The sequence below is a fragment of the Siniperca chuatsi genome, linkage group LG3 (assembly GCF_020085105.1).
Source record: "Siniperca chuatsi isolate FFG_IHB_CAS linkage group LG3, ASM2008510v1, whole genome shotgun sequence".
Classification (NCBI taxonomy): domain Eukaryota; kingdom Metazoa; phylum Chordata; class Actinopteri; order Centrarchiformes; family Sinipercidae; genus Siniperca; species Siniperca chuatsi.
The window spans coordinates 11,351,276-11,379,241 of NC_058044.1; the positions used below are offsets into that span (position 1 = coordinate 11,351,276).

The following is a 27,966-nucleotide window of genomic DNA, read 5'->3' on the forward strand; positions in this document are numbered from 1 at the left end:
AGTACATCACGGGGCTGTAACAGAGTAGACAAACACTCACACGAACACTTTCAGTCATAGACATTCAGAGTCTCTAGTCCACCTGACGTGCTTGTCTGTGGAATTTGGGAGAAACGTGCAAACTCTTGGGAGGCAACAGTACTAACGACTGTGCAACCATACCACCCACGTCATGTACAGTCACATGAACCTCCTGCACGAACAAACACACACACACACGTTTAAGTCAGTGATTTCCAGGGGCGCTTCCTGGAAGACTGTTGTTAACTGTTCCAGTACTGTCACAATGTGTCCCATAAAACAAAGGAGAACACAATTTCATGTATTTTCCTGCAATTTACTGGAAAATGCAATTATGCTTAACATTAGTGCAGTTGGGTTTCAGATGCACTTGTAATTGCTGTGCCTCCCTAACTGAAGGTCTACATCCACACACACACACCACACACAGAGTGGTTGATGTTTTTGAAAGTCCCTGACAATACCATGATGCATATTTTCTTAGCATGGGTGGCCTATAATTGAACAGACAGGCACACAAAAACACACAAACACACGCCCTGACACATTGTTCATAAAAGAGACAGAGATTCTGCAAGTAATGAAACAAATTTATTGAATCTTCCAGTAGAGGCTTGATATTCATGGAATAAAACTGCTTTTCTGGGAGTTTTACTGAGCAAAAACACAAAGGAGAAAAAACAAAACAAAGAGGCAATGTGTGAAAGTGCAGACAAACAAAACAGAAAACATGTTCAAAAATACAAAAAGAATGTAAAGAGTAATACAGTTTAATAGCAAAGAGGATTGCTCAAAGCATAAAAGAATTGAATGGCAAAATCTGCATTTTATATATATAAAAAAAATCATATCGGGACATCAGTAATTGATACCCTTTTCTCAGTCAACAATTAAAATTTGAATGCTCAACATACTTTCCCATAACAGTCCTTTTTGCTCAGTCGATGTAATAAGAGAATGAAGCACAGTCACTGAAATATTTATGTCCTCAATGTGACTCTGTATTTGACACATTTGATTTTGCTGCAGATTATACAACAAAGGACAAACTAAACTGCACTTGTATTTGCCTCTGCTTCATGTGGTGTTCAGCTACCAGTCTTAAATGTGTAACACCACACTAACCAAGCTATGCTTTTCAAAAACCAGACTGCACAGCACATATTCTAATAGTGAATATATCTAAACACTATTCTTTTTTTTTCTTAAAATTCATTTGTAACACGAGTGTAACACAAGATGAGCAACATTTAAACATTAGTCTTTTTTTTCTGAATAGTCTGAAATGCCCTTTTAGTGCCATGCCCCACACTAAACCCCACTCTAAACTCTTAAACTCCCCCTAATTTTGCCCTCCTATTATTTTTCATGATCTGTGATATGGGGTTTCAGTTTTATAATAACTTTGTACTGCTTTAATTTATTAGCCTAAAAAAGAACACTGAGTAAACGGCATACTAGTTTAAGTATCTGGAGATGATTAAAATAATTTCAGTCATATTGGTCAACCTCCAAGTTCCTGCTAACTTTTTACATTTCATAAGTACATTTCATGCCAACCTCATTGCGGTCAGGCAGTAGACAGCAGCCGACTGCAATTTTGGTGACCTGGAATGTCCCATAATTAACTACACACGTATATATCTGGATTTCAGAGGGAATATTTAGATGCAAACTAGTAATGAGTCAGAATAATAGAACGATGAAAAAGAGACGTTGCGGGAGCAAGATCAGGGAGGATACTTGCGTCATGATGAGTGTGATGGTCTAATTATTACAGTTGGTCACAAAGATCAAGTATCTTCCAGTTGCATCACGCTCACTTTGCTTACTCCTCTCCCAGACTGTAAATGTGCCCAATTCAGACATCCTTCAAGTAGAGAACAAATCAACACAATTTAACAACCCGCCCAGCCCTACTGGTCCCAGATCAGCTTGTGTTTCAGTCAAAACCTCTATCAGTTATCGAAAAAGGCAGATTGGCTGAACCACAAGCCAACCTGTGACCCTATTCTTGCTACTTAGACCAAAATGCTTGGGTATGGACAACCACAGAGCTGAGGACAGTGAAGCCTAGGAGACAGAGGATATAGGGTTGTGGGGGGAGCCCATTTGGGTTAGCACCTTATCCAACCACTGCAGGGGACCATGCAGGTGAATCTCAATCCAGCAGGGCGTGCTGGTCACATCCTGGCGGTGGTACTCTGCTCCCCAGCCCTGGAACACATGAAAACACATCATTTTGAATTATGCCACAAGATTATAATAGTCCTTGACTGTCCAGTGTTAGTGTTGAGCTCTGCTTGAGTCCAGTAATATTTTACTTGATGTTTATACCCTTTTCAGAAAAAGGTTATTAGAATATCTGATGGGTTCATTTTCACTGAGAATAAAACCGCACTGTTAAAAAAGGAGAAACTATCTTTAAACTGAATTTTACGCTGATTTTATGTCCCCAAGAATTGAAAAGTTGATACTGTCTGAAGATACTGTTCACTGCACTTTGCAGAGAAAAGGGTCAACTAACACCTGGCACAGTTAAGAAGATGCATCAAGTAATAGAAAGCAGAGAAAGTGAGGAGAAAACACAAATGAACTACTTATTACTTATTATTATACATATAAAAATAATACTTTAATAACTACAGAGTGCTTGCACTGCAGATGTTATTTCAAATTCAGATTTTTGATTTAAAACCAATTTTCACTTGTGTTTAATAATTAAAATTGTTAATTAAAACATTTATAAATTCCCAGATGTCTTTAAAAAAAAAACCCTGAAAATAATGAGCCCTAACAATGGACACGTTGAAGTATTAACAGTGACTCAACTGTAAAACTCAATCCAATCAGTTTATACAAAATATAGTATGGTGAATATTAACATTATACAGTCCAAAAATGTAATATTGTTCTTTTTAAAAAACAAATCTGATCAGCTTACCTTAACAAAGCTCATGCGGATTGTACACATCTTGGTGAGCTCATAGACGGCCTCGAAGCCGTGGTTGACGGACTGTGCCAGCAGCTCGGCAAATTCCTGGTTGTTGAAAATCTTCAGGCTGCAGCCGCTGGGAATCTTACACACAGTTGTGGGATGGAAGCCGTGGTGGTAGTTACAGTTACGACTCTGGACGAAGATACTGCTATCACTCAGACATTCTGCGTACACCTCCCCACCAACATAATACAGATGGACACCTGGAAGGAAGCAGGAGAGAATAAAGCGTTGGTCACCTGCAGAAGCTCACTTTCATCAGGAGAAACAAAGGCCCCAAAACATCAGTGTGGTCATCTTAAAATCAATACACTAAAATATTTACTCAATTTGTTGTTATTGTTCTGTTCTAACATCTATTGACAACATGAATTGATTTAGTCTCGTCTGCTGACAGTCGTTGCATTGACAGCCTTTCCATACTGCACCTTTGCCGATGTGCCGCCGGGTGTTCTCAATGGTGGAGTTGCGGTTGACGTTGGAAAGCAGGCCAAGGCAGAATCGGTTGCGGTTGTTGGAGGGATCTGTGAAGCCATCGACAAGCACGCTGGTGGAGGATGCCTGGAATGCCTCTCCGACACGATTGTTGAGCTCGTAGTAAACGATTGAGCACCAGTGTTTGGGTTCTTCATAGGCCACGGGCTGCACATCTGCACAGGAAACACATTAACAGGTCACAGGAGTGAGCTGAGTACATTGTACATGCAGAGAAAGCCATAGACACATTTAATGCATATTTAAGACTCCTCTGAGCAGACTCCTGTGCAGACAAGCTGCCAGGAGCCACTGATGCCAGCAGAGGCTCAGCTGTAAATCTTACTCATCTGCACAATTATTTCCTCCAAATTGTCCCCTGTAGCCCATAACGCTTATTTGAATAAACATATAGGACCCACTGGCTACATTTGTATACATTTATGCTGACCAAAATCAATGCAGACGCATTCTAAAGCATGCCTACTGTCTGTGGTCTGTGTGCCAGCCTTATTAAGAAGAAAAACAGTCAATAGAGGGTGCATGGCCATGCTCTCTGTGCCTTATATCTGTACAACAGCCAGTGCCAGCTGGCCTCACCGTCTCTGAGAGAGAGGAATAAATCATGCTCCCAAACTTCCTCTGTAGCGTGGCACTGGCTAGCAGGTGTTTTGTCTGTCCCCTTCCCAGAGCTGGCCTTCAATAGAAACCCACTCCCCTGTACAGGATGCAGCTTGTGGAAAAGAAAAGAACTCCCCAAACTCCCACTTCCAGCAAACATTTCAACAGCTCTTCACACTACTGCTGTCACTATGTGTGGGCAGGATTTTTGGGCCCTGAGTGCATGATAATAAAATAGTACAAATATTTTGTTGGTCAGTTGTGGAAAACTAAAGTTCAGACCAAATTCCAGCTGTTATGTGAGGTGAGAATAATTTAACTGGTAGTGCAGAAATAAAAAAATACTCATTAAAGAAAAGTTTTGGTTTATTACAACTTGGGTCTAATTTCTGTTGGCTCTTTTGGCCATTGTTTCTATCGGTTATTACATCATGCTGAGATCTGAGAATTTGGCAACATTGCTACAATCAAGTGTGACGGGGCAAGAAACAAGAACAAGTAAGACAATCAGACAGGTTGAAAACAAGCCAATAGATTAGCCAGTGGCTTGTAGCCAAAACCACAAGTTGAGATAGCAGCAATTATTGCACCACATTTCAGATCTGAAAGTTGGAGGTAATTAGTGAATCTTATCGTTAACAAGTTTCAAGTCATTACCACCAGCAGAGATGACATAAGCCCCAGCTTTTACAGACCTCATAAAACTGCTCTGAGGCCTGGCTTAATTTGCTGAGGCTTTGCTCAGCTTCCCATGGGCTCGCACCCACAGTCAGAGCCTTACTGTAAACTAGCAGATCCTTTCCACACACTGTTCAGGTTTTATCTGACAGGATATGGCACTAACTCAGCTGAGGTTTTTCTTTCTTTTTTGTATTTGGAGTTTGACCACAAGAGGGGAAAAAAAACTTTAAAAACAACCAGGGTTCCCAGAAATCTTTGCACCTGCAGATCGATGTTGAGCAGGTGCAGACAGCTTTACAGTATGTGAATGATATCACCGTGAACACAAGGACGGGTGTGTGTGTGTGTGTGTGTGTGTGTGTGTGTGTGTGTGTGTGAGATAGTAACTGCCATGGTTACCTGCCCGGTTGTTACTCTCTAGAGGCAAGGGTGGAGCCATGAGGTTGGTGTCCATTGGCTGGGGGCAATCCTGAGTCATCTGCTCCTCTGGGGGCATGTAGGCAGGAGGGGGAGTCTCTGCATCAGGAAGGGGGCAGAACAAAGAGCAGAGAAATGAGTCATTGATGTTCAGTACAGAGGAAAAGGAAGAAAAGTGGAAGATAATTCACTGTTGGATCTCACCTGGCATCTGGAATGGACTTCCGGGGTCAGAGCTGGATGGTGAATGAGGGAAGGTGGCGCTGCTGCCGCTTCCCGGCGAGTTTGGGTAACTGTTTCCCGGCGAACTGGGGAAAGGCATGGTATTGGCCTGAGCAAAGGATTCTGGGAAGGTGGCATTCTGCGGCATGTGCGGCTCATTCTGTTGCAGAGGGTTGCGGAAGCGAGGCAACATTGTATGCTTGGCGTTGAACTCGCTGTTCCTCGGTACCAACACAGGGGGCAGCACTGAAGAGGGAGAAAGACATAAAAATGGTTAAAACAAGAAGCGCTTTGATGCACCAATCACTGTATGTTTTTTCCAGTGTGTAAAGATCCATTAAGTCAACTAAAATTGTAGTCCACTAATAAGTCAAACCAAACACCGATTTGAAAGCTTTAATGCTCTCATTAACAGTTAATCCACTAAGTATTATTACTATGACTTATATCAACTTTTCTTCTTTCTGTTCTGATTAGGGTGGGTGATACAATGCCATAAACCGTGAGACAATCTAAATTTGTCAACCGTCAGAGTACTGTTACTGTTAGAGTATACCATGGTAGCTCTCCCTTTAACATCTCTGGGTGTATGTGTCCATTGTAGTCAATGTTATAAATCAGTGAGCAGGACTGTTTTGATATGCAAGTTCAGCATCAATGTGATGAAGTACCTTAATATGTCAGGTATTCAAGTTGATGGATTGGCCAAAAACAGGCATTCCTGTCTTGTTATTTCATCCGTTACAATTATTTTAAAATTCTTTCAATTGATTTTTTACAGAAATTTTTTTTTTTTAGATCACAACATAAATAAATAAATATCGTCCATCACAATGTCTCCAGAGCCAAAGGTGCTTTATCTGTCCGACCAACAGTCCAAAACCTAAAGAAAACTCAGAAAAGTAGCTATTCCTTACATCCTAGAAGCTGGAGTGAATGTTTGTCATTTTAGCTTAATAAATGACTGGTACTAATGTACTGTGTATTACTTTGGCACTATCAATGTACAATCTACATTCAGTACTTATTAGAGTAAGGATATGGTCCTAGTTTTTCAGTTTCTTTGTTTTTAGTTCAGTTTCTCTTCTCAGATGTAATTTTGAGTTGAATGTTTATTATATATGGATTTTATTGTATTTTGTTTCTTACCTCCGTGAGCATCTATATCTTATTGTTCTGTAATTTATGTGACTTGGCTGTTGTGATAATTGACCACTGGAGTAATGAAGAACTTCTCTATCTCTGTCTAATGATTAATCGACTAATTGTTTCAGCCCTGTAGACATCTTGTCCAATCACACACATGCAAAACCTATCCATACAAACTCAATAACAATTGAGTTATTTGATTCTAACATAATAAAGAAATCTCTTTCTGGCACTCTCCATGTTCTACTTTCTGAGCGCAGATGTCCCTGCATTTTTCAAATGTCAGCTTCCAGCCTGTTGGTCTTAGCCAGCAGCATTTGGCCCAGATTCTCAGGTTTCTGCTCTGAAAAGACATTTTGAGCTGAGCCATTCTTCAGGAATTCATCACTTGGGGTAAATATCTTGGCTGATGTGAGGGCTATTCAGGTGCAGTGCACACAAACCACACAGATACGCTCCACTTGTGCCTATAAATACCTGCGCAGATAAATAAAGCTGGTGCTGAAATTTTAGAAGGGGCCCGCGCTGCTGTCAGTGTTCCTGCAGGTAGTCCATGTGTGCTGCAGCGGGCCAATGCATTATTGTAGCAGTTTATTTCAAAAGTTATATGTGGAGCAGGTGTTTGGTAGAATAGTGAAGGGAGATTGACAGGATGTGTGTCTGTAGGCGGGTGGTGTTAGGGGCAAAGGGGAGGGGGGTAGTGTGGACAGACAGGTGCTCTGGGGTTTAATCACCTTAAGCCTCCGTCTTCCACCCGCTGCTAAAACAAAAAGTGTGCAAAGCAGGCAACAACTCTTTCCTCCAATTGTGTGTGGGTGACTGGCTTCCTGTTCCAGCCATCCTCAGAGAAACTCTGCGTGCAGTCATGGGTGTGTGTGTGTTTGTGTGTGTGTATGTCCTTGTTTTTGTAACACACGTGCAAGTGCGAGAGTGTGTGTGCATGTGTGTCTACATGTGTGCATAAATGTTTTTTAATAAAGTCTAGCAGCACAGAGCATGCCCAAAACAAAGCCCTCATTCTCCCCCAGATGGAATTTCCTGCTCCACACACACATGAACAAACGAACACACACACACATACACACTTGGCCCTTTACACACTTAGCACTCTGCACACAGCTGTTTCTATCTTGTCAGCTGACCCTCATTTTCTGTTTTAGTAAGAGGACAAGTAGTGTTTGATTTGACTTGTTTCTGTACTACATCCCGAGACTCTGAAATGACTAGAGGAAATAAGGCAAGCTGAGTCAGTGACTTTTTAAAATCTCTTCTTTAAAACATAGTTTTATCGAGAGAGCTTTTCCTGATTATACTTGAGTTTTTTAATGAGATTTTACTTGAATTATCTCTTTATTTCTTATATATTATATTATCGGAGTTGGTTTTATCTAGTTCATTATGAAATTGAATCTATTTGATTAAGTTTTTATATGATTGTAATTTGATTATTTTAATTTGACATGTGTGAAGCACTTTGTAATTTGGGTTCAAGCAAAATCTTTTGATCCTGGATTTAATGTCCTCTCTTACTGAGGTAAGATTTCGCATATCAGTCTTGCAAATAAAAGGCCTGTAGTGGTTTTTCTTGACAAACAGACAGAAAACAGATAAGAGATGCAGGAAAGAAAAAAGAGTAAAATAAGTGAACATCTGCAGATGTCATTACTGTAAGGGAAAAGACTGGAACTTCAGGGTAGGACTAATAATTTACATACAAACTGCTCAAAAATATCCTGAAATTCAATTAAATGAGTTTATTGTGGGTTTTTTGGCATGGTTTTCTGTTAATTAGGAAAAAACATAAAACATAAAACTGGGATGTTGCGATCACAGTAAATGGTATGTGTCTTAACCACTAGGCCACTAGGGTGTCACTGAAATTCAATTTACCACAAATTCAGAAATTCTTTCTATGTTTAATTTTATACCATTTCAGCATCTGTGTTATAATTTCTAGGGATGCACCAATCCAACTTTTCCAACCTTATGTAAGGTAACACGTGGCATGTTGTGACTAAATGAATGTAATTGATTGAGGAAACACTGAGATTTATAATAACACTGACAATGTGGATCAGTCCAGTCATGGCTGATTCACTGAATAAGGTCAGTATTGGCCCTTATAGGATGGGGTGTATCCCTAATTATTTCAGGATCCTATCACTCACCTGGACTGTCCACTCGTTTGTAGTGGTAGGGGTTGATACACACATCCTTCTGTTTGGAGCCAAAGGGGTACTCGCAGCACTCCAGGGCCTTCAGCTCATGATGGGACTGCAGGTCGGGCCAGCGCCACACCCGGCAATAAATGACATGCGGCAGACCTTTCCTATGGGACACCTGCAGCCGTCCATCCAGGGAGCGGGGGATTGTCACACAGCTACTGGGCTGACCCGGGCAGCTGAGAGCCCTCTCCAGCTCCTCCATGGCTCCCTTCTTCTTTTTCAGTTTCTTTACCAGAGCATCCACCGCCTTTTCCGCCCATTTCTCTTCCTCGTCTCCCTGCTTCCAACCCAGCAGCCGTTTGACAGCTGGGCTGGTGAAGGAGAAGAGCGAGGTGACGTTCATGTTGGACGAGCCGCCCTCCTCCCCTCTCCTTTCTGTCCAAAGGAAGTGTAAGCAGTGGAGGTGGACAGTCCAGTCTTAGAAGAGAAAGGGTGAAACGCTATGAGTGTTTGTCCTTTTGGAGTTTCAGATAATCCTCAGCTTCCAAGACGTAAGATCAGGTCCTCTTCACAGCCACTTACTAGAAGAAGAAAAGGAGTTAGGTTAGCATTTATGAGTAAAAATTTCTTCCAACACAGATTTCAAACACACTTCTGCAGCTCAGTTCTGCTTGCTGTGTCCTTTCTCTAACAAAGTTGTAGTAACTATGGCGAACATTAACCCCTCCCTCTTTCTGCTTCACCAGCAGCACTGATATCTCACCAGAAGATTGCTGGAACAACCCTTGATGAGGCAATGATGTCACCATTATAGCTGTTATGCCCTTGTCAGTCATGGCTTCTGGGAAACTGGCAGAGGAGTCACAACAGACACCCTCCTGTGAACATCCGCCCCAATCAGACATTCTCCAGATAGCTTCCTGTCCGTATGGCTTGTCACATTACCAACACTTACTGATGTCATTTACAGCAAAGGACTTCACATACATTCAGTATGTAGCCTACACAACCTATAGGAATTTGGCCAGCAGGTTTAACAACGGATTCACTTTACAAAAATGTAAGGTTAAAGGTTAAAATCTGCCACCCTATCCATTTCTTCAACATCTATTTCGTAGTTATATGGCAGCTCAAATCTATCAGCAGCTGAAAACTCCAGCAGGGCTGCAGCTAACAATTATTTTCATTATCAATTAATTTAGGATTATTTTCTCGATCAATTAAGTAATTGTTTGGCCTAGAAAATTTCCCAAAGTATTCCTTTTTTTCTTTTGAGTCCTGAGTTTTACTTTTGGTCCGACCATCAGTGCATAACCCAAAGTAATTCAGTTTACTATCATAAAAGGCAAGATAAACCAGCAAATATTAACATTTGAGATGCTGGAACCAGTTAAAGGCATAATAAGTAGGATTATTCGGCTGTTGTTTGCAAACACATGATTCAAAGCTAACCCCTTCTCCTGGGCTTCTCCTTCTCCTCAACCGGCGAGAGAGAGAGAGAAAGAGAGAGAGTGAGAGAGAGAGAGAGAGAGATAAGGTGAGCTAGAGATAGTGAGCGAGCTATAGAATGAATGAAGAGAGGGAGCGGCTTTGGCGAGAACAAAGCAGCGAATCAGAGAAATAAAATGTTATTTTCTGATTGTTTCACGGCACGGTTACATTCTAAGGCACAAATAAAATCACACACACCTCCGCACAACCCTGCGGGAAGGAGCCACAATGAATGCAGCCGAAGCCAGGCTTCATCCTGTCTCTGAGGCCTCTCTGCACTGTGTGTGAGTGAAGCTCAGCCCCGCCCTCGGCCAAACAGACACACAGCCCTGCACACAGACAGAGCAGACGAAAGACGGAGACAGCGATGTCGGTACGATTTTATAGAGTCCCGACCTCACATCCTGCGCGCTGTTATTGGCTGGGAGTTACACACCACTGCTCAAAGGTTGACGCTCAGAAACGTCCCGAACACAGCAAACTAATAAGAAACTAAGAAAATACAGGCAGAGGGCAGGGTCTCTGCAGATACAAACACCACCACACACTTCTAGTAGGTCATAAGTGATGATTGAGATATAAACATACATATATACATACAATATACATTGTTTTGTTTTTTTTAGGAAAATCCTACTTATTCTGCCTTTAATTTTGCATTTTTTCTTAAAAAATGACTTAAACAATTAATCAATTATGTAAATTGTTGCTAAAATTATTGCAACTAATTGATTAATAGACTCATCGTTTCAGCTCTGACTAAATCTAAAAAAAAATCTCAATATACAGGGATAGAAGAATTTATCCATATTGCCTACCCATAGTTTTACTTGATGACTGCCAACTGCAGGTCAAAGATTTTTAAATCCTCCTTGTTGTTCTCTCTCACAAACATCTCGGTAGCAGCTAGAGCATAAAATTGTTTGCCTGACGACTGCATATATGTGAAATTTGAAAAGGTCTTTCAGATTTCAGAGGAAGGAGAGTTTCAATGGCCGCCTGCTGAGGCAAATGTTCTATAAAGCTTCAACACCACCAACCACCAAACACTTGTTTTGGGCAGGAATCTGGCAATGTGCAGAACAATAAAAGGGAAGTGCATGTGGACCCCAGGATAAATGTGCCCATTCACTCGGGTCCCACAGGAGCAATTCAGTAGCTAGGAAGTACGCGCATTCTAGCTTTCAAAAGGGAAAACAAGAGCGCATTGAGCTCTCCCAGTTCCACCTTCTTTTCAAGTTTTTCTGAATGCAATTAGGGAGATAAAACACAGTTATGGTTGAGGTTTGGCTGTGGATAAATGTTCAGATGTAATCCCAGAATCAAATAAACAGTTTGTCAGAAATCCAACACCTTTCATCCGTACCGACTCATGGGTGAGGATGCATCACTCTCTGACAGTAAAGCCTGCAGTATATTGGATTTCCTATGAGCAGGAACAAATACATCATTAAGACTGCTCTGTAGTTATTCTTGGCCCTTCAGATTATGGGATGAATAGCGATTTCTATCTTTGTCAGCTACTGCATGCGTCGGCTACATCATACTGACAAACGGGCAGGAAAGTTTGATGAGAACAGGTGCTGTTTACAATGTGTGTGTGTGTGTTGTGGACACTTACTATTGCCAACCACACTGACAGTAAAGCGGCAAGTTGCACCTATACTTAGCTTAGCCACACGAATCACATTGGCTGATCAAAAGTGACGCTGAACTACTAACATACGAGGGAGGGGACATATGGGTGGACTTGTGTATGTGTGTGTGTGTGTGTGTTTAAGGGAAAACATATCTCAACACTGATATCTCTTGTGCCTCAGGACCCCACTATGATATCACTCCCTGCTAGCATCCTAAGAAAACAACTCTCTACCATCAGAGAGACAGGAAACAGGCTGTGTAGTTACATCTTTATATCTGTCATCGCCAGCACAGCAGCGACATCACTTCCTCTTGCTGAGACCTGCAGGTTTTTCCACAGGTGAAGGGTGAGAGAGAAAAGGGCAGTTTCCTAAACTGGCTACCCCCTGACTTCTATCTTCCTTTCTCACTCTCTCTCACCAAGAATGCTCTTTCCTTTGTAGTGAAGCTGTTAAGAGTGGATGAGGATGGGTCAGAAATGCCATGGGTGTGGTCTCTGTTCCCGCCTGTTTAGACAATGAAGTAGCTTTATTTCAGTAATGTTGCCTCAAACTTCATATACAAACTATTCTCATTATCAGGGATGGGTAATGATTGACATTTTTTGATACTAAGGGTGATACAATACCTGATATCTGATCAAAGAATAAGTAAACAAGATTAGGGACTAACGCAGAAAGGATTAATTTAATTATTGCTGAAAAAGAGTGAAAAATGCCCATCACAAGTTCCCAGAGCTCAAACTAACATATTCGAATTTCTTGACATGTCCAACCAACTTTCCTAAACCCAGATATTCAGTTTACTGTAATTTAAGAAAAGTAAAAGCAGCAAGTCATCTAAATTGAAACCATCAATTCTTTGACATTTTTGTTTAAAAAAGGACTTCAACGCTTCATTGATTATCAAAATAGTTGGAAATTTGGAAGATTTTCTTTCGATGGACTATTTGATTAATCGTTTCAGCTCTAAGCAAGATTACAAATCTGACCAAAAATGTAATGCCTGCTTTTGTTATGTGATAGCTACGCACACATTTCAGTTGGTATCAAGAAAATATAGTATGGAGGTTCAATATCCAACCATAATCAGAAATGTCAAGGGTACGCCCTCTGTTCGCCCTCATGTTTAATTGAAACAACTTTGATGACAACAGAGTATAACTTGGAAATCTAAACAGCTGATGTATCGCGCTACATTGTGACCTTGTAAGTGTGTGATGCAAAACTGACTCAGCACATCTTCATACAAAGCAAAAGACATACTTAAACGCTGAGTGAGGAGCATAACAATACAACATAAAGTTCAAAAGGCAAATGGTCAATATCATGGTCACCAGCCAGACATACAGCCACAAAGCTGTTTTGATGGAGACCATGTCTCTTAGATATTTCCAAACCTGACAGTTAGAAATATCTGACTGCTGGCCCGACCGCATGCTTATTTAAAGGGTCCTATATGGCTATGTACTGGTTCTTTGGACAATGCTAGTTTAGAGTTGTCTGTGAGGCAGTCAAAATATAAAGGCGCCATTGTGCCTCTCTGTTCCTATATGTATAGACTATGTTTGCATTACATAAACAGGCTTTTTGTACACCAGTTTCCCGAATGATACTCACTTGGTGTTCAGATATAAGTTTTGCAGCTTGTCTGTCAAAACAAATTCGGAATACAATAAATTAATCTCAGATCTTATATAAATGCAAAATAGAAGCCCTTCATTGAAAATTTTGGCGCACATTTTGTCACCTTGAAGGATCTTGATTCTAGCACGTTTCACTTTTTTCAAATATTTGAGCCTCAGTTGGTTACTAATACCCTCATAATCATGAATCATAATTTATGGAGGTAGCTATTTTCCTGGCACTGGCACAGGGAGATGACATCCCCATTTTTAATCCCACCTACAAAGCTCTGATTGGTTAATAGCTGACAAAAACATCGGACTTTTGAATTGAATCCCTTAGATTCCTACTAACAATTCTCTTCAAGGTTGCAACTAAGGATTATTTTTTAAGTATCAATTAACTTAATGATTTCTTCCAATTTATCGAATAAGTGACAACTGCTGAAGGTGACATCCAGAGTCCATCGTCGACGTTGTCTTTAAATGACTTATTTTGTATGACAAACAGCCCAAAACACAAATGTATTCAATTTACATTAATACAAAACAGAGAAAAGTAGCAATGTTTGGGTGGCCGATGACTTAAACGATTCACTGATTATCATTCATTGTCGAATAATTTTCTGTAGACTGACTAATCGTTTTAGCACTAATTCTCTTCCCTGATCAGGGAAGCTCAAGATGTATTCCTTGCATCAAATATCTGTATGTAGTCATCAACTTTTGGGCCTCATCACCCATGTCTCATACAGTCAATAAGAGTCACACAGATTCCTGGCGTGGCCTTGGCCACTGCTCTTCTCCCTATAAAAGCTGAAACACACACCATCATTTACACAACAGCTCCATAAAAACCACTCTGACATTCCCCACAGCTGAGTCTAGGCAATGCTCTCTCGCTATTGCGTTAGCGGTAGCTTGTTATGGCCATCAGTTAGCCCAACCGGACAGAAACTGAGGCTAATGGGAGCACAGAGTGGGATCATGCGACACTGACAGGCGGAGGCTTTGACCCACCTGGTGCGAGCTGTTAGCCACTACACTAGCCCCATGGATCATTTTGCACTGCTCCAGTGTCTGTTAATCAATTTAGGCCTGGGCTGTGTAGGACAAGGAGGCAGTAATGATGCTCTCTGGACCCTCCCCAGGGACGGCGCATTATAAAGAAGCTACATTATTTATCAGCAGGGTCCTGGATGGGGCCTCCATTAGCCCGTGCTCAATGGAGTCACTGGCTATAAACAGAGGAGTGCAGGAAGAGAGAGAGTGATAGATAAAGAGAAAGAGTGAGGAAGCGAGGGGGAATGATGCAGAAAGAGGAAGAAAGTGAGAGTGACAGTAAAGCCAGAGATGTAAGACTATGAGTGTTTTGGAAAGAGAGAGAGATGGAAAACACCCGTACATCTGGTCGCTTCACCGAGCACTTCTCAATTAAGTGCCTTAAAGGGTCATTACTGAGTAAAGAGTAACACTACAAAGATACAATATATGCTTTTTCACAATACAAATCATAGCAATGCAGCAATGATTTATGAAAGCATGTCCAGAGTAGCAGCTGTCGCAAAGTTCAATATCACTTGAAGCAAGCCATTGAAAAGAACTGACTTATGAGTTTAAAAGTAGAGCTGAGAAAGGTTTGAAATTTCAATACTAGCACCGGTATGATACTGAATACCGGTAAAGATACCAAAACAATACTTTTTTTCAATACATTACTTTGAGAAATATAAACAATTGGTTGATAAATGAATGAGTCGATTGACAGAAAATTTACTTTCTCAAGCAAAAACGTCAAACAATCTCTGATTTCAGCTTCTCAAATGTGAGGATTTGTTACATTTCTCTGTTTTACATCTTTGTAAATTTAAATCTTTGGGTTTTGGACTGATATTGACACTAAATGAGCAATTTGAAGACGTCACCTTGGGCTCTGGAAAATTGTGATGAGCATGTTTCTTTATTTTCTGACATTTTATAGTTTAAATGATTTATCCAACAAATTATTGGCAGATTAATTTACATTTAAAATAATCGTTACTTGCAGCCTTAGTAAATATGTATTTCTACAAAATCCTCAAATTAATTTAGCAAAAGAAGCCAAACTTTAGATACTAAAATGTATCTAAACAAAAGCTGACAAGAACTTTGCCTGTATAAAATGGTCTAAAATTGTCAAAATTTAACTTTAAACCAGGAACTATCTGATCAAAGAACATGCACACAAAATTCCAAATCTGACCTGGCATTTGATGCCAGCTTTTAGCATTTGACAATATTTGATAGTGCGATACTAGGACCCCTTACATTTTGTTATTAAAGAATTGTGGCCAAAATATGTATTTGAGCGGGGCATTTTACAGTTGAAAAATAAACCTGTCAGTGCTCCCTGGTGGACAAACTTGCAATGGCAACACATCTTTAGGGTTTCTGTGCTGTGCAGTGCTAATTATTGGCCAAAATATATCTGCAATAACCTAATATTGGCTGATGGATCAGCCCGTCCTGTTTGTCTGTCTGGATCAACTTTTATTATTTCAAACGGTTCCAAAAAGGTATTGAGATTCAATAGCCAGCCCTAGTAGCCAGCAAATGCAGATATTTACCACAGCCACTCATGTCTTATAAAACAGTCGAAGAGCGAAGCTTGAAATAACCACAGTCAGACATGAGGTGCTGCCCTTAGTGACTAGACATGGCATTGACCTGTGAGGCTCCTTTAACTCGCTGGGGTCACTTTTCTCCACAAACACCAACACATACACAGCTCTCACCTAGTAAAGATCACACTGGCATACCAGTGAGCGAAATCTAGCTGTCACACGCATGGCATGGAAAACACTAGAAAACCTTCTGTCACCTAAACTGTGGTTCAGAATTGTCCTGACTCTGAAGGGCTGAATTGGGATCAGATGCTTTATGTCCCAGACACACCAGTCCACACACAACTGCAGACATAACTAGCAAACACATGGGGGTTTCAAACAGCTATCTCAACCATGCCTGGCACTCAGTGTTGGGTTAGTGTTGTGTTAGGGCGGACACCTCACCCCAACACATGGCAGGCTATGTTGCCCGAGCCGTACAGACACACGGGAGGGGTTTGACGTTGTTCACTACTGTTGTGACTGACTCTCTGGATACAGGAATGCTGCTAACCTATATTTACACCTTGTAGTTGAGTAGTTTTTTGCCTTTGCTATGATTATAGATAGATAGATAGATAGATAGATAGATAGATAGATAGATAGATAGATAGATAGATAGATAGATAGATAGATAGATAGTAATGTTTGACTTGGCTCTATAGAGGCAAAGAAAACGTTTATGTTATTTTTTGTATGTATAAAGAAAGGAAATGAAGCTGATAAAAGCATCTGACAATCAAATCTGCATTACCATTTATCAAAGAGGCTTCACCCTGATGTAAAAGTAACCCTGTCATTTCAATCCTATAAAAACGCCATTTGTTTAATTTTCAAACAGAATTTAAAGCCGCCTACCCTGAGAATGCAGGACGATAAAACAATTGGAAGTAAATCACGGACAAGGACAAATTCCTGTCCTTTGGGTAATCTGATATGTCATCTTCAATAATGTCAGGAGATCTAGCCTTAGCTGCTATAGGTCTCTCTCTCGCTCTCTTTCTTTCTCCCTCTGTCTCTCTCTCACGCATACACACTTACACAGACACTAATTCATAAACACACTGACATAACTAAAGCCACAAACATGAGACACATGTCCTGTGAAGCACACTAGTGCACCAGTTGAAATAGCCTCAGCAAGTCTGCATCACCCGGAAGACAGCAAAATAATGAAAACTTTAAAAGGGCAAGATGGAAAAGGATGGCATGTGTAACTAGAGTGGTGCAATATACTGCATGTATACTTCTTTATTCATCATACACTGGTTAAGTGACATCAAAATATTATCATTTAACAAGTGTATGACACCCATCAACCCACATCCTGTAGTTTAATACACCAAAAAGCCCTAAACCATGAGCTAACCACCATAGTATAGTATAGAGCTGAAAGGATTAGTCGATTAACTGATCATCAGAAACTTAATCAACAGTTTTGATAATTGTTTAATTCTTTAAGTCATTTATCAAGGAAGGAAAAACGGTAAATATTCACAGTGTCTTGCTTCTGGAAATTTGAGGAGTTGCTGCTTATCTCTGTTTCATGTTGTTGTAAATTGAATATCTTTGGGTTTTAGCAATTTGAAGACATCTCCTTGGGCTTTAGGGAATTGTGATGGGCATTTTTCAAAATCTTCTGACATTTCACAGACCAAAAAAGTCATCCTGTAGCTAAACCAAATAGCCCCATACCATGTGTTTAATAACTGCAGTTTAATCTGCATTCCCTACTGAATAATCACTGTATACAGCAGTATGCCTACAGTAGTGCTTCTACTGATACCAGCTTTAGCGTGATTTAACCCAAATCAATGGTGTTTTTTTAGTGTCCAAAAGCTGCACATCTACAATATCCCCATGAAAACTTATTTTTTCTGTAACATACAGTAAGCTATCTTACATTAATACAAGATTACTATAGTTCTTTATCAAAACACTGTTGTTTTTAACATGCAGACTAAAAAAATAGTTTACACCTTCATCAAAAAGTGACTAAATTTGCAAGTCCAGTCTGACACTGAGTAAAAGGAAGAAGGAAAAAAAAAAAGTTTGAAGCTGCCAACTGACACACTGTTGAGCTGATAACCGCTGGGATCTACCTCCCTACAAACACAGCCATGCACACCATAACAAGTGACGATACGGACAAATAAAGAAACTTTTCATTTAGCATGTTGAAAAAGAAAATAAAGGTTTACGGTACCTTTTCTTTCTCTTCTGCTTTCTCTCTCTCTCTCTCTCTCTCGCTTCCTCTCTGTATGTCTCTCCCTCTGTGTGCTGCACTCTCTGCCTGTCTTGGGTCTGCTCGGCCTGGCGTCAGTGAGTCGCGGAGCCGTCTCACCCTCCGCTGAGCGCCAGTATCACGCCGCGGGATGCAGCCCCGACAATAACAAGACCTACTTTTCACACATCTAAAACATCTTCATTCACTGTGTGGAAATGGATTATGTAACGGTGAAACAATGCGGGGTTTCTCGCTAAATTCGAAGAGCTTCTCACCAGAGTTTCTTTTCAGATGTCTGAGTTGGCTGTTGCAAACCTTCCTGTTGAAGCTGGTGAAATGTTGCAGAGAAAGAAAGCAGAAAGGGGATCTCTTCACTTAAGATGCTCCAAGAACATCCCTGCAAAACGTGGGAGCGTTTTTCTTTTCTGCTGTGTATAACCAGTAATTGCGCTATGAGGGAATTTAAGGACTTTTGTCTGATCTGATGTTTCACTCCTCCCACCCTGGTACCTCACCAAATACAACAAAAATCATCTTAAATGGGGACTTACAGGACAAAACGTTGATTACTAGTTCCAAACACAGACTATACTGTAACTTCAGGCTATACTGAATATGCAGAAACATTCATTCATTCTTCCTCTCTCTATTTTTAGTTAATAAAACATTTCTTCACCAAACCTGCCCAGTAAGCTCTTGCAGTAGCTTTAACTGATAAACAAGCAACTCTGTGGTTTATCTGTAGTGAACTCCTGAACTGCACCGTGTTAAGTCTGCCTCTCAGTTTCCCTCTTGCTTTGATTGCGATATGATAAGCACTATTTATGTTGTCAGGAGAACAAATGTGTCCAAGAGCAGGGGTGAGCAGGAGCATGCTTATACATGCCATCATCTCAACTTCACACCTCAAGACAATAATGCACACACACAAACCAGCTCAGCCCTGATTCCTCTGTGGGGGTATATAGAGGCATAATTTTCCAATGTCAAGAGAAAGAGAAAAGAAGAGAAATTTCCAACAGTTCTTCAAACCATCTCATTAATATTGCATGATAATGCATGAAAATAGCCTTCAGGCTGGGCAGCAGCAGCAGAGGACATGAAGTGTCATTTCCTCCAAAGTGAGCTAAATCAGTCCATAAATGTGCATCAGAAATAATGTGAGTCATATTTAAGAAGATTTCAGAATAACTTGAGATTCAGTTGGACATTGTGTAACATTTTATCAGCTCCCTGTTGCAATAAGGAGATAGTAATCTCAGAGCACAAGAATGATGCAAAAAGTCATGCAGATTATATAGATAAAAATATTCTTCCTCAGAAACTAGTTTAAATACCTTACAAGTATAATATAGCACCTTACAAATATCTTAAAGAACTCACTAACATACACTATAGGCATTCCAGTGAGTATTATAGGAATATTACAGTGTTAATTAGCCCAGAAATGCTTTGATTATTTAGAAACACAAGGTCAAAAAATAGAAATCTTTTTAAAAACCTCCACTGATGTGATACAAAAGTGCAAGTTAATTAGTCAAGTTCAGGGTTGCCGCGGTGAGGGGGACTAGATTATCTTGAAGACAGGCGGAGGGAAACGTCCAGAGCGGAGGAGGCTCCTGTCGTAGGTGACGTCACGGCGCTGGCGACAGAATGTCTGAGTGAGGCGGGAGCGAGCTGCACGTGAATAAATCTGGGAAAACAGTGCGAGGAGGGGGGAGGGAGGGATTGAGAGGCGGGGATGACGATGATGATGATTATTATTATGAGTAGGAATAGAAAGAAGGCTCCCCAAACTTTTTTAGATGAAGGATTCCCTCCAATACACACGCACATGCACAGACACTCTCTTTCTCTCTCTCACACACACACACACACACACACACAATAGGCAACTGCACATTCATTGCACCAGAGACACTCACAGGCCTATTGCTTCTAAGGAAGAGGCTACTGAGTTTAAACAGACTCTGTCAGGCTTTATGGCATTTTATCTAATCTAATCTAATCAAACAGCAATATTCTCATAAAGATAGTTTACTTTGATATTACAGAGCCCAATATTTTCTATCACTTGTAAAAGTACATTTACTTAAGTACACTTGAGAGGTATATGTACTCTACTTGGGGTATTTCCCATTTCCCTACTTTATACTTCCACTTCTATTTCCACTTCTCTACTCTATCAGATGAGCTTCCAGGGCGCCCCAAGTAAAAGTCATCTTGTAATGGCGTATTTGTACATTGTGGTATTTCTACTTCTACTTAAGTAAAGTATCTGAATACTTCTTCCACCACTGTTTTCTATTCAATGTAACTCCAGAACTGAGAACTGCAAAAAAGAGTGTATATACATATATTATAACAACTTATTTAATAAATTAACTGTGCACTTATATTGTCTGTAAATTTGATCTAAATCTAGGTCTAAATGCTGTTTCAAAGCCATCTCCACACTGCTAGGAATACAAATGTGGTTAATAAGTCCTTTATTTATTTACTTGTTGCCCTATACACTGAGTCTAATAAATATTGAAATCAGCCAATAAAACATCCACCAGATGCTTTTAGTTTTTATAAGTAATTTGGGAACCATTGCAAAAGGCACAAATAAAATCTTACAGATTTAATTACTTGAAGAGCGTCGGCCATCCTCTCTTTATGCTGCATAAATACAAATATTTGCATTTTTAAAGTGGCTAACATGAAGAAAATTATATTTTACATCACACAAATACACTAATCCAGTTGCTGGGATCGGGATTATGTGAGCACTAAAAATGAAACTCAATTACAGTTGCTTATGCACTTTGCTTATGTACATATTATAGTTGTATCAGTGGCAAGCAAGCTACCCAAACTACCACAAAGAGAGACCTTCTCCCTCGTAGCAGTAATGGCTATGGCTGCTGATACCATAATGGCTATATCTCACTTTGATTATTCACACTGAAGACTGAATGTTGCTATCCTGGTAAAACGGGAAAACAAATAATGTGTTTCATACATATTCTGAAGAGAGAGAGAGAGGTTGCTGTTTCCCATCCTTAGACTGGCCTTGCACTATAGCGGTAAGAACTGAGTGAGGATGCAATTAGATGACAGTTCCCATTGTTGAGCCATCACACAGCAGGACACCAACCACTGATGGAGAAGAGAAAAGGCCAACAGAGGGGTCAGCTCCTTCCTATCTCTCTGCTGTCTAACACACTAACTTGTAGTACATGTCACTTAGTGAGCCAACCTCAGGTCACCTGTTGCTGAAAGAGATACACTAAGCACCCTGTGAATCTAAAGCCATGGCAAGACATGGGGGAGATAAAATGACTCTCAGGCTGTAAGATAGTTTCATCACAACCACCTGTTTCTAAATTAAACTGCAAACACATTACAAGAAATAGGCCTGTCGTCAAATGAACCAAACTTGAACCAAACTGAGAAAGGTGCAGCATGGTCCTGCTGCAGCTTGGAGACATGAAGCTCTGTCCACCTCATGTATGGCAAACCAACTTTTTGCGCTGCCATTGGCTTAGATAGACCCTCCAACATCCACATCTGGCAATGTTCATGGGGTTCAAAACTGGCAAAAGGTCATAAATGGTCACTGCACTAGTAACAATAAAAACTGCAGCAATTGTGAAGAAAATTAGGTCAAATCCAAACCTCAGAGGACCTAAGGTCGCTTTCACACCTATAGTTTGGTTCATTTGTTCTGGACCAAGGAAAAATAAACACATGTTGCCTTTTAATTCTGGACTGGTTCGTGTTCAGACTGGAGTTTAAGAAACAAACCAAGAGCTGTAAACATGTCTTACATGCTTACAGCTCTTGGAATTTGTTTTCCCAATGTGGGTGCATGTAGCAATGATGATAAAGCATGACAGTCACAAAAACTGTCTAATAAACGCTTACCTGTCAGTTCATATAACTTCATGCTTACAGCTCTTGGTATGTTTGTAAAATGCCAGTATGGAGACGAACCGGACGAGAACTAAAAGGCAACAATGTATCATTTTTTTCCTTAGTCCAGATCAAATGAACCAAACTACAGGTCTGAAAGTGCCTGAAAGAGTCTAAACCACTAATCCAGTCCATTTAGGCTTAATGCCTAGTCAACATCAGCCATGATTTGATTATAATGAATTCAACATTGCTATCACTATGGTTTATAGCAACAGATTTGTACACCACTAATCAGCTTCCACCATTTGCCTTTTAATCATTATCATATTTAAAAAAAAGTATTTATAGCCCGAATCACAAATCACACATTTGCCTCAGATGATTATATCATCTGCAAAACATAAGGCATACTGTATCCTTGGACTAAATATTAAATGTGATCATTTAAAGTGTGTGTCAAGTGTACATTTCTTTGGGTGCACATTTGTAAGCACATACTCAGCAAGGAGTCAGACCTAATACATTTAATTTCTTTTTCATTTTGGTTAAAAGCTTCCAAAAAGCTTGTAAGTTGAGCTTAGATTGTTTTGTTACACATACTGTTCCCAAAGCTCAGGAATAAAATGCCATTTTCCAATTTCATTTCTCATCCTGTCACCTCAATATTTCTTGTCCTGTTTTACTGTCCAATGCAGAAATCATACCGGAGGGCAGGAAGGGCAGATTACTTCATCTAAAAGAAGAGCTCCAGCTCTTGAAATAGTCAAATTCTTGGTCGGCCCCTTCAACCCAAAACAGGACAAGAACTACAAGGCCAACATGCTGCTTGTAAAACGTGTAGACAGGACATTAACATTTGAACCACTTAGTAGTAGGCTCTATTAGGTCAGGGTTCATGAAGAGCGGGAGCCATTTAGAAACTTTGGAGCGCTGCCTGTCTCTAACCTGACGGAGGAAGAGTGGACTCACGGGTTAGGATTGATTACAACATTAACTCCATAGACTTCCATGAATTAGCACAGGGTTGAAATGCTTCACGATGACTGACACACGTGTTTAGATGACACTCCTTCACACATGCAATTCATTTTGCCATGCGAGGGCTCTTGGCAGGCGCATCAATTTTTTTGCAGCAATGCGAGGCATGGCAGCAGTGCATCAGGCCAGCATCACATTTCAAACGGGTGGCTCATTTAGCGCAGCTTTTTGCAAGTCCTTCTAGAAATAATGTCTGGGGTGGTAATATTTGAATGCTGTCTCCATGGGCTCTCGGTTTACCTCTTCTACCTTCATTGCACAGAGACAGAGGAGGCACCAATCAGAGGGTGATACTACCTTAAGTCCTACTAGCTCGACACTTTGTCATTTTATGGTCAAGATATTTTTATGTACATGCTGTTTGGTTCATTGATACGTGTCGTGCATGATGGGCAGACATATACTTTATCTGACACTTTTTTCACTGTTTCTCAAACACACTTGATTGATTGTTCTCACAGGTCTTTTAGAGGTTTGATCACTGGTCCTCTCATGAGACAATGCTGTATTTCCAATCTAAAATCCACTGTGTAAAATGAGACTCCCTTGAGGACTGTGTCTGCAACCCCCCACCCTCGCACATGCACACACTCTCCACCGCCAGCAAAGAGATTCCCTGGGTTCAGTATGGAGGGTGGTCTGCCCTGGTTTATTGAGTAGAAGTGTTCGAGTCTTGTGGAGGGGAAGCATCTACCGGCAGCTGTCACAGTCACTTGTTAGATGGGACAGTTAACCCTAGATAGCACAGCTGTCAGTCAAAGCAGTCGCGGCACATTTTGCACAAAGGGGTGGTGACACGATGAACTTCAACCAACTGCCAACGCTTGTTCAGGGTGGACACATGGCAGTGCACCTGTATCTTGGCCAGCTGTCCTTCACCATACAGGTGCACTGTCAGAAGCATTTCTTCACTAAGGAAGTGTCTTTTTGTCCTAATATTACATATTGCATTTTAAGGTATTGCCTGTGTTTGTGTGAGTTTCCTTACATTTTGCAAAGACATGTAAGTCCATAGAATTTTGAGACTCAAAATGGCCCAGAGGTATTCTCCTTTAGATCTGTTTCCCTTTGATTCATGAATTTGTGCTTGACATGTTATACCTTTGAAGATCCTTCTGAGCTCAGCTGCTGAGCAAAGGCTTGCTGGTACCTGCTAGGTAAGTTGTCACATTTTTTTAAAGACAGCTTTTTGTCTTCATGAGATAGTAAAAAGAGATGGAACAGACTTCAGAATTATTAAGTTTACATTGTAAAGCATTTACAACACGCTTTGGCAACACTGTTCTTAATTATGGTCACACAAATTAAGCAAATTCAAAATTTTAAAACAAAACATTGAGTAAGACGGTACATGACAAAGGTCAACAAGTAGTTCGACATTTTGGGGAATATGCTTATTTGCTTTCTTGCCGAGAGTTAGATGAGAAGATCGATACCAATCTTCTATCGGTACGGTAAATATGAAGTTATAGCCAGCAGCTGGTAAGCTTAGCTTAGCTTAAAGACTGGAAACAGGGAGAACTAGCTAGTCTGGCTCTGTCTAAAGGTAACAAAATCCACCTTCCAGCTCCTCTAAACCTCACTAATTAACACATTATGTCATGTTTGTATATTCTTTACAAAAAACAAAATGTAAAACCGTCAGATGCTTACAGATGCTTATGTACCAGACTGTTTTATTATGCAGGAAGTTACTGATCCTGGCCAAGAAACAGTATGGCACATAACTCCCTGTAAAACCGCAACTTGTCACTTGACTTGTCACTAACTTGAGTTTACAAATGAGATAACCTGTTAATGAGTGTTAGATGTGCTGGTAGGAGAATTTTGATACCTTCGGACAGAGCCAGGCTAGCTGTTTACCCCTGTTTTCAGTATTTATGCTAAGCTAAGCTAACTGGCAGCTGGCTGCAGATTCATATTTAGCTTACAAACATGAGAGCGGTTTCGATTTTCTCATCTAACTCTTGGCAAGAAAACAAATAAGTGTATTTCCAAAAATGTCAAACTGTTGTTCTAAACCCATTATCAGGATATAGAGGTGTCAAGAAACACACAAAGCAACACATATCAACATCATGTAGAGGATTACAAGTACCTGGGAGTACACATGGACAATAAACTGGACTGGGCTAAAAACACTCAAGCTCTTTACAGGAACGGTCAGAGCCGCCTCTATTTTCTGAGGAGGCTGAGGTCCTTCAACATCTGCCGGACAATGCTGAGGATGTTTTATGAGTCTGTGGTGGCCAGTGCTATCCTGTATGCTGTTGCATGCTGGGGCAGCAGGTTGAGGGTAGCGGACGCTAACAGACTCAAAAAACTGATCCGTAAGGCCAGTGACATTGTGGGGGTGGAGTTGGACTCTCTGTCGGTGGTGTCAGAGAGGAGGATGCTGGCCAAACTACATACCATCTCGGACAGTGTCTCCCACCTACTCCATGACGTGCTGGTCAAACAAAGGAGTACCTTTAGTGAAAGACTCATCCCCCCAAAATGCACCACAGAGCACCACAGGAAGTCATTCCTGCCGGTGGCCATCAAACTCTTTAACTCCTCCCTCTAAGTGTCAGTCTGTATGACCTTACATCGCTGCAGTACTTGAAATATTGTGCAATATTCTCTGTTTAATACTGCTGTGCAATATACTCTGTTTTCAGTTTTAAATTCCCTGTGTATTGATATTTATTAATACTTATATTACTGCTGTGCAATATCCACCGTCTAATAAACCAGTTAATCTGCTACACTTAACTGGACAGTACACATTACTGCACTATTACTTATTACTTATATTATTACATTGTATTATAGCATACTATACTTATCAACCTGTAAATCCACTTTGTACTTTACACTTATTTTAGATTTTATACTTTATATCCATTTTTATACTTAATTTATCTTAGCTGTATTATAGTGTATTCGATTTTGATTTGCACAGCTCTTATTTCTTACTAGAAATAATTGTCTCATTGCGGACTTATTTTATTATTATTTCTATTCTATTAGTACTTCTATTCCTGTGTGCATTGACGTGATAGTGAGCAGCTGTAACGAAAGAGTTTCCCCTCGGGGATCAATAAAGTGATTCTGATTCTGATGTAAACAACTTAAATTCATAAAATGCATCTAAGGAATTAAAGTTGTTTACATGATGTTTACATGATCTACCTGCTCTTGATGATGGTCTGGCAATACTAGTAAACAACCCAACAACTGTCATCAAGTTTTGATTCAAACATTTCTAAATCCTGATTTGTGCTCAAAAGTATGTGATATCACCTTTTTTCCAATTCAAACCAGTGAGAACAGCACAAACAAAAACACTAATACTTTACAGAAATGGTGTGAAGTAATCAAAACTGTTCTAACTTGTAAAAAATTGTGTGTTCATCTAGGAACCCATCGTTCATCGTAAGGTAAGTTTTCTGGATCTTCATAACATTTTGCATTTGAAGTGTCTGAAGAACTTGCTGTTTTGTGCAATAGTGAATCACAAAAGGTTGGTTAAAATCTTATTATCTTAACTCACAGTCTTTTGCACCTAATAAAATGTTTAACTTGATAGCATGTTTTACAGTGGACTGGACACCAGATCATCATTGGAGTGAGCAGACATGCTGAGTCATCTAATACAGCGCTGAAGAATGTCAGGGTCATACTTTCAATCAGTACATACAGTATTTTGCTGGATCTTCTTGCCAAAGGTATTTTCATGTTGGCTGGAACAAAAAAAAAAACATTTCAACAGGAAATAATCTCTAAAATATCCTTGTCAATCAAGGTGCATAAATTAGTACACTTTAGTGTCAAGGAGACATAGAAACCTTTAACGAGTCTTCTTGTTTCTGACTCATTTCAAGACACCAATCATAGCTACAGTAGATGAGGACTGATCGCAAATAATTCCCCTTAGGTCACACACGAAATCTCTCTCCAGTGTAATGTCTTGCATCAGATCAAACCTGCATCCTGCTAAACCAGATCATCAAGCAGATGTTCCCTCTGTACACCCAGGCTGAGGTCATACCTCAGGAGAGAAGGGAGTCTGTACATCTGGAGCTGGCTGGAGCATTGTAAGTGATAGCCATCATGACATCACCCCTTCCTAGTTTGGCACCTAAAGACAGATCTGCAGGGCAAAAATAGACCGCTCCTCAAACAAAGCTGATGACTGATTGTTTGCAGCAAAAATGATCACGCTAGTGGATAAACAACAAAGACATTTGAGGTTAAATGTCACAGAATAATGAGAAGAGCTGTAAATGGATAATGAGATTCTATATGACTATAACCAATATTCCAGATATTTGTGCCCGTCTGTGTAAATGTGTACACAGACGGGCACGTTATTTAATTGTTTATATGGGACTGATCAATTGTTGAAGGTTTCAGGACAGAGATTTGGGATATTTTATATTATGTAGGTTACCTGCATACCCTAGATTATGTATCATTTTAATCTTTCCGGCATAATGTAATTCAAGCAACACAAAATGAGAAAATTATTTTCTGTTTATTGCAAGCAAAACTTTGAATAACCACATTTTGGAAATAAAAATATGTGTTTATTTTATTTGACTTGTTTTCTTATATATTTATTTTTTTCTTATCTCTTAAGAAAAAAAGTATCTGAACAACTATTA

The 27,966-nt window shown here is 40.1% G+C and overlaps 1 protein-coding gene across 1 annotated transcript; it reads right to left on the reverse strand.

Annotated features, from left to right (window-relative positions):
- Positions 1-599: 599 nt before the first annotated feature.
- Positions 600-18,549, reverse strand: smad1 (SMAD family member 1). Its single transcript, XM_044190718.1, has 7 exons — positions 18,356-18,549; positions 8,752-9,329; positions 5,417-5,680; positions 5,195-5,311; positions 3,448-3,669; positions 2,966-3,222; positions 600-2,238 (listed from the first exon to the last, which is right to left on the reverse strand). The coding sequence occupies exons 2-7, from the start codon at positions 9,149-9,151 to the stop codon at positions 2,095-2,097; spliced, it is 1,404 nt and encodes a 467-aa protein (XP_044046653.1). The 5' UTR covers positions 9,152-9,329; positions 18,356-18,549; the 3' UTR covers positions 600-2,094.
- Between the last annotated feature and the right edge of the window lie 9,417 nt (positions 18,550-27,966).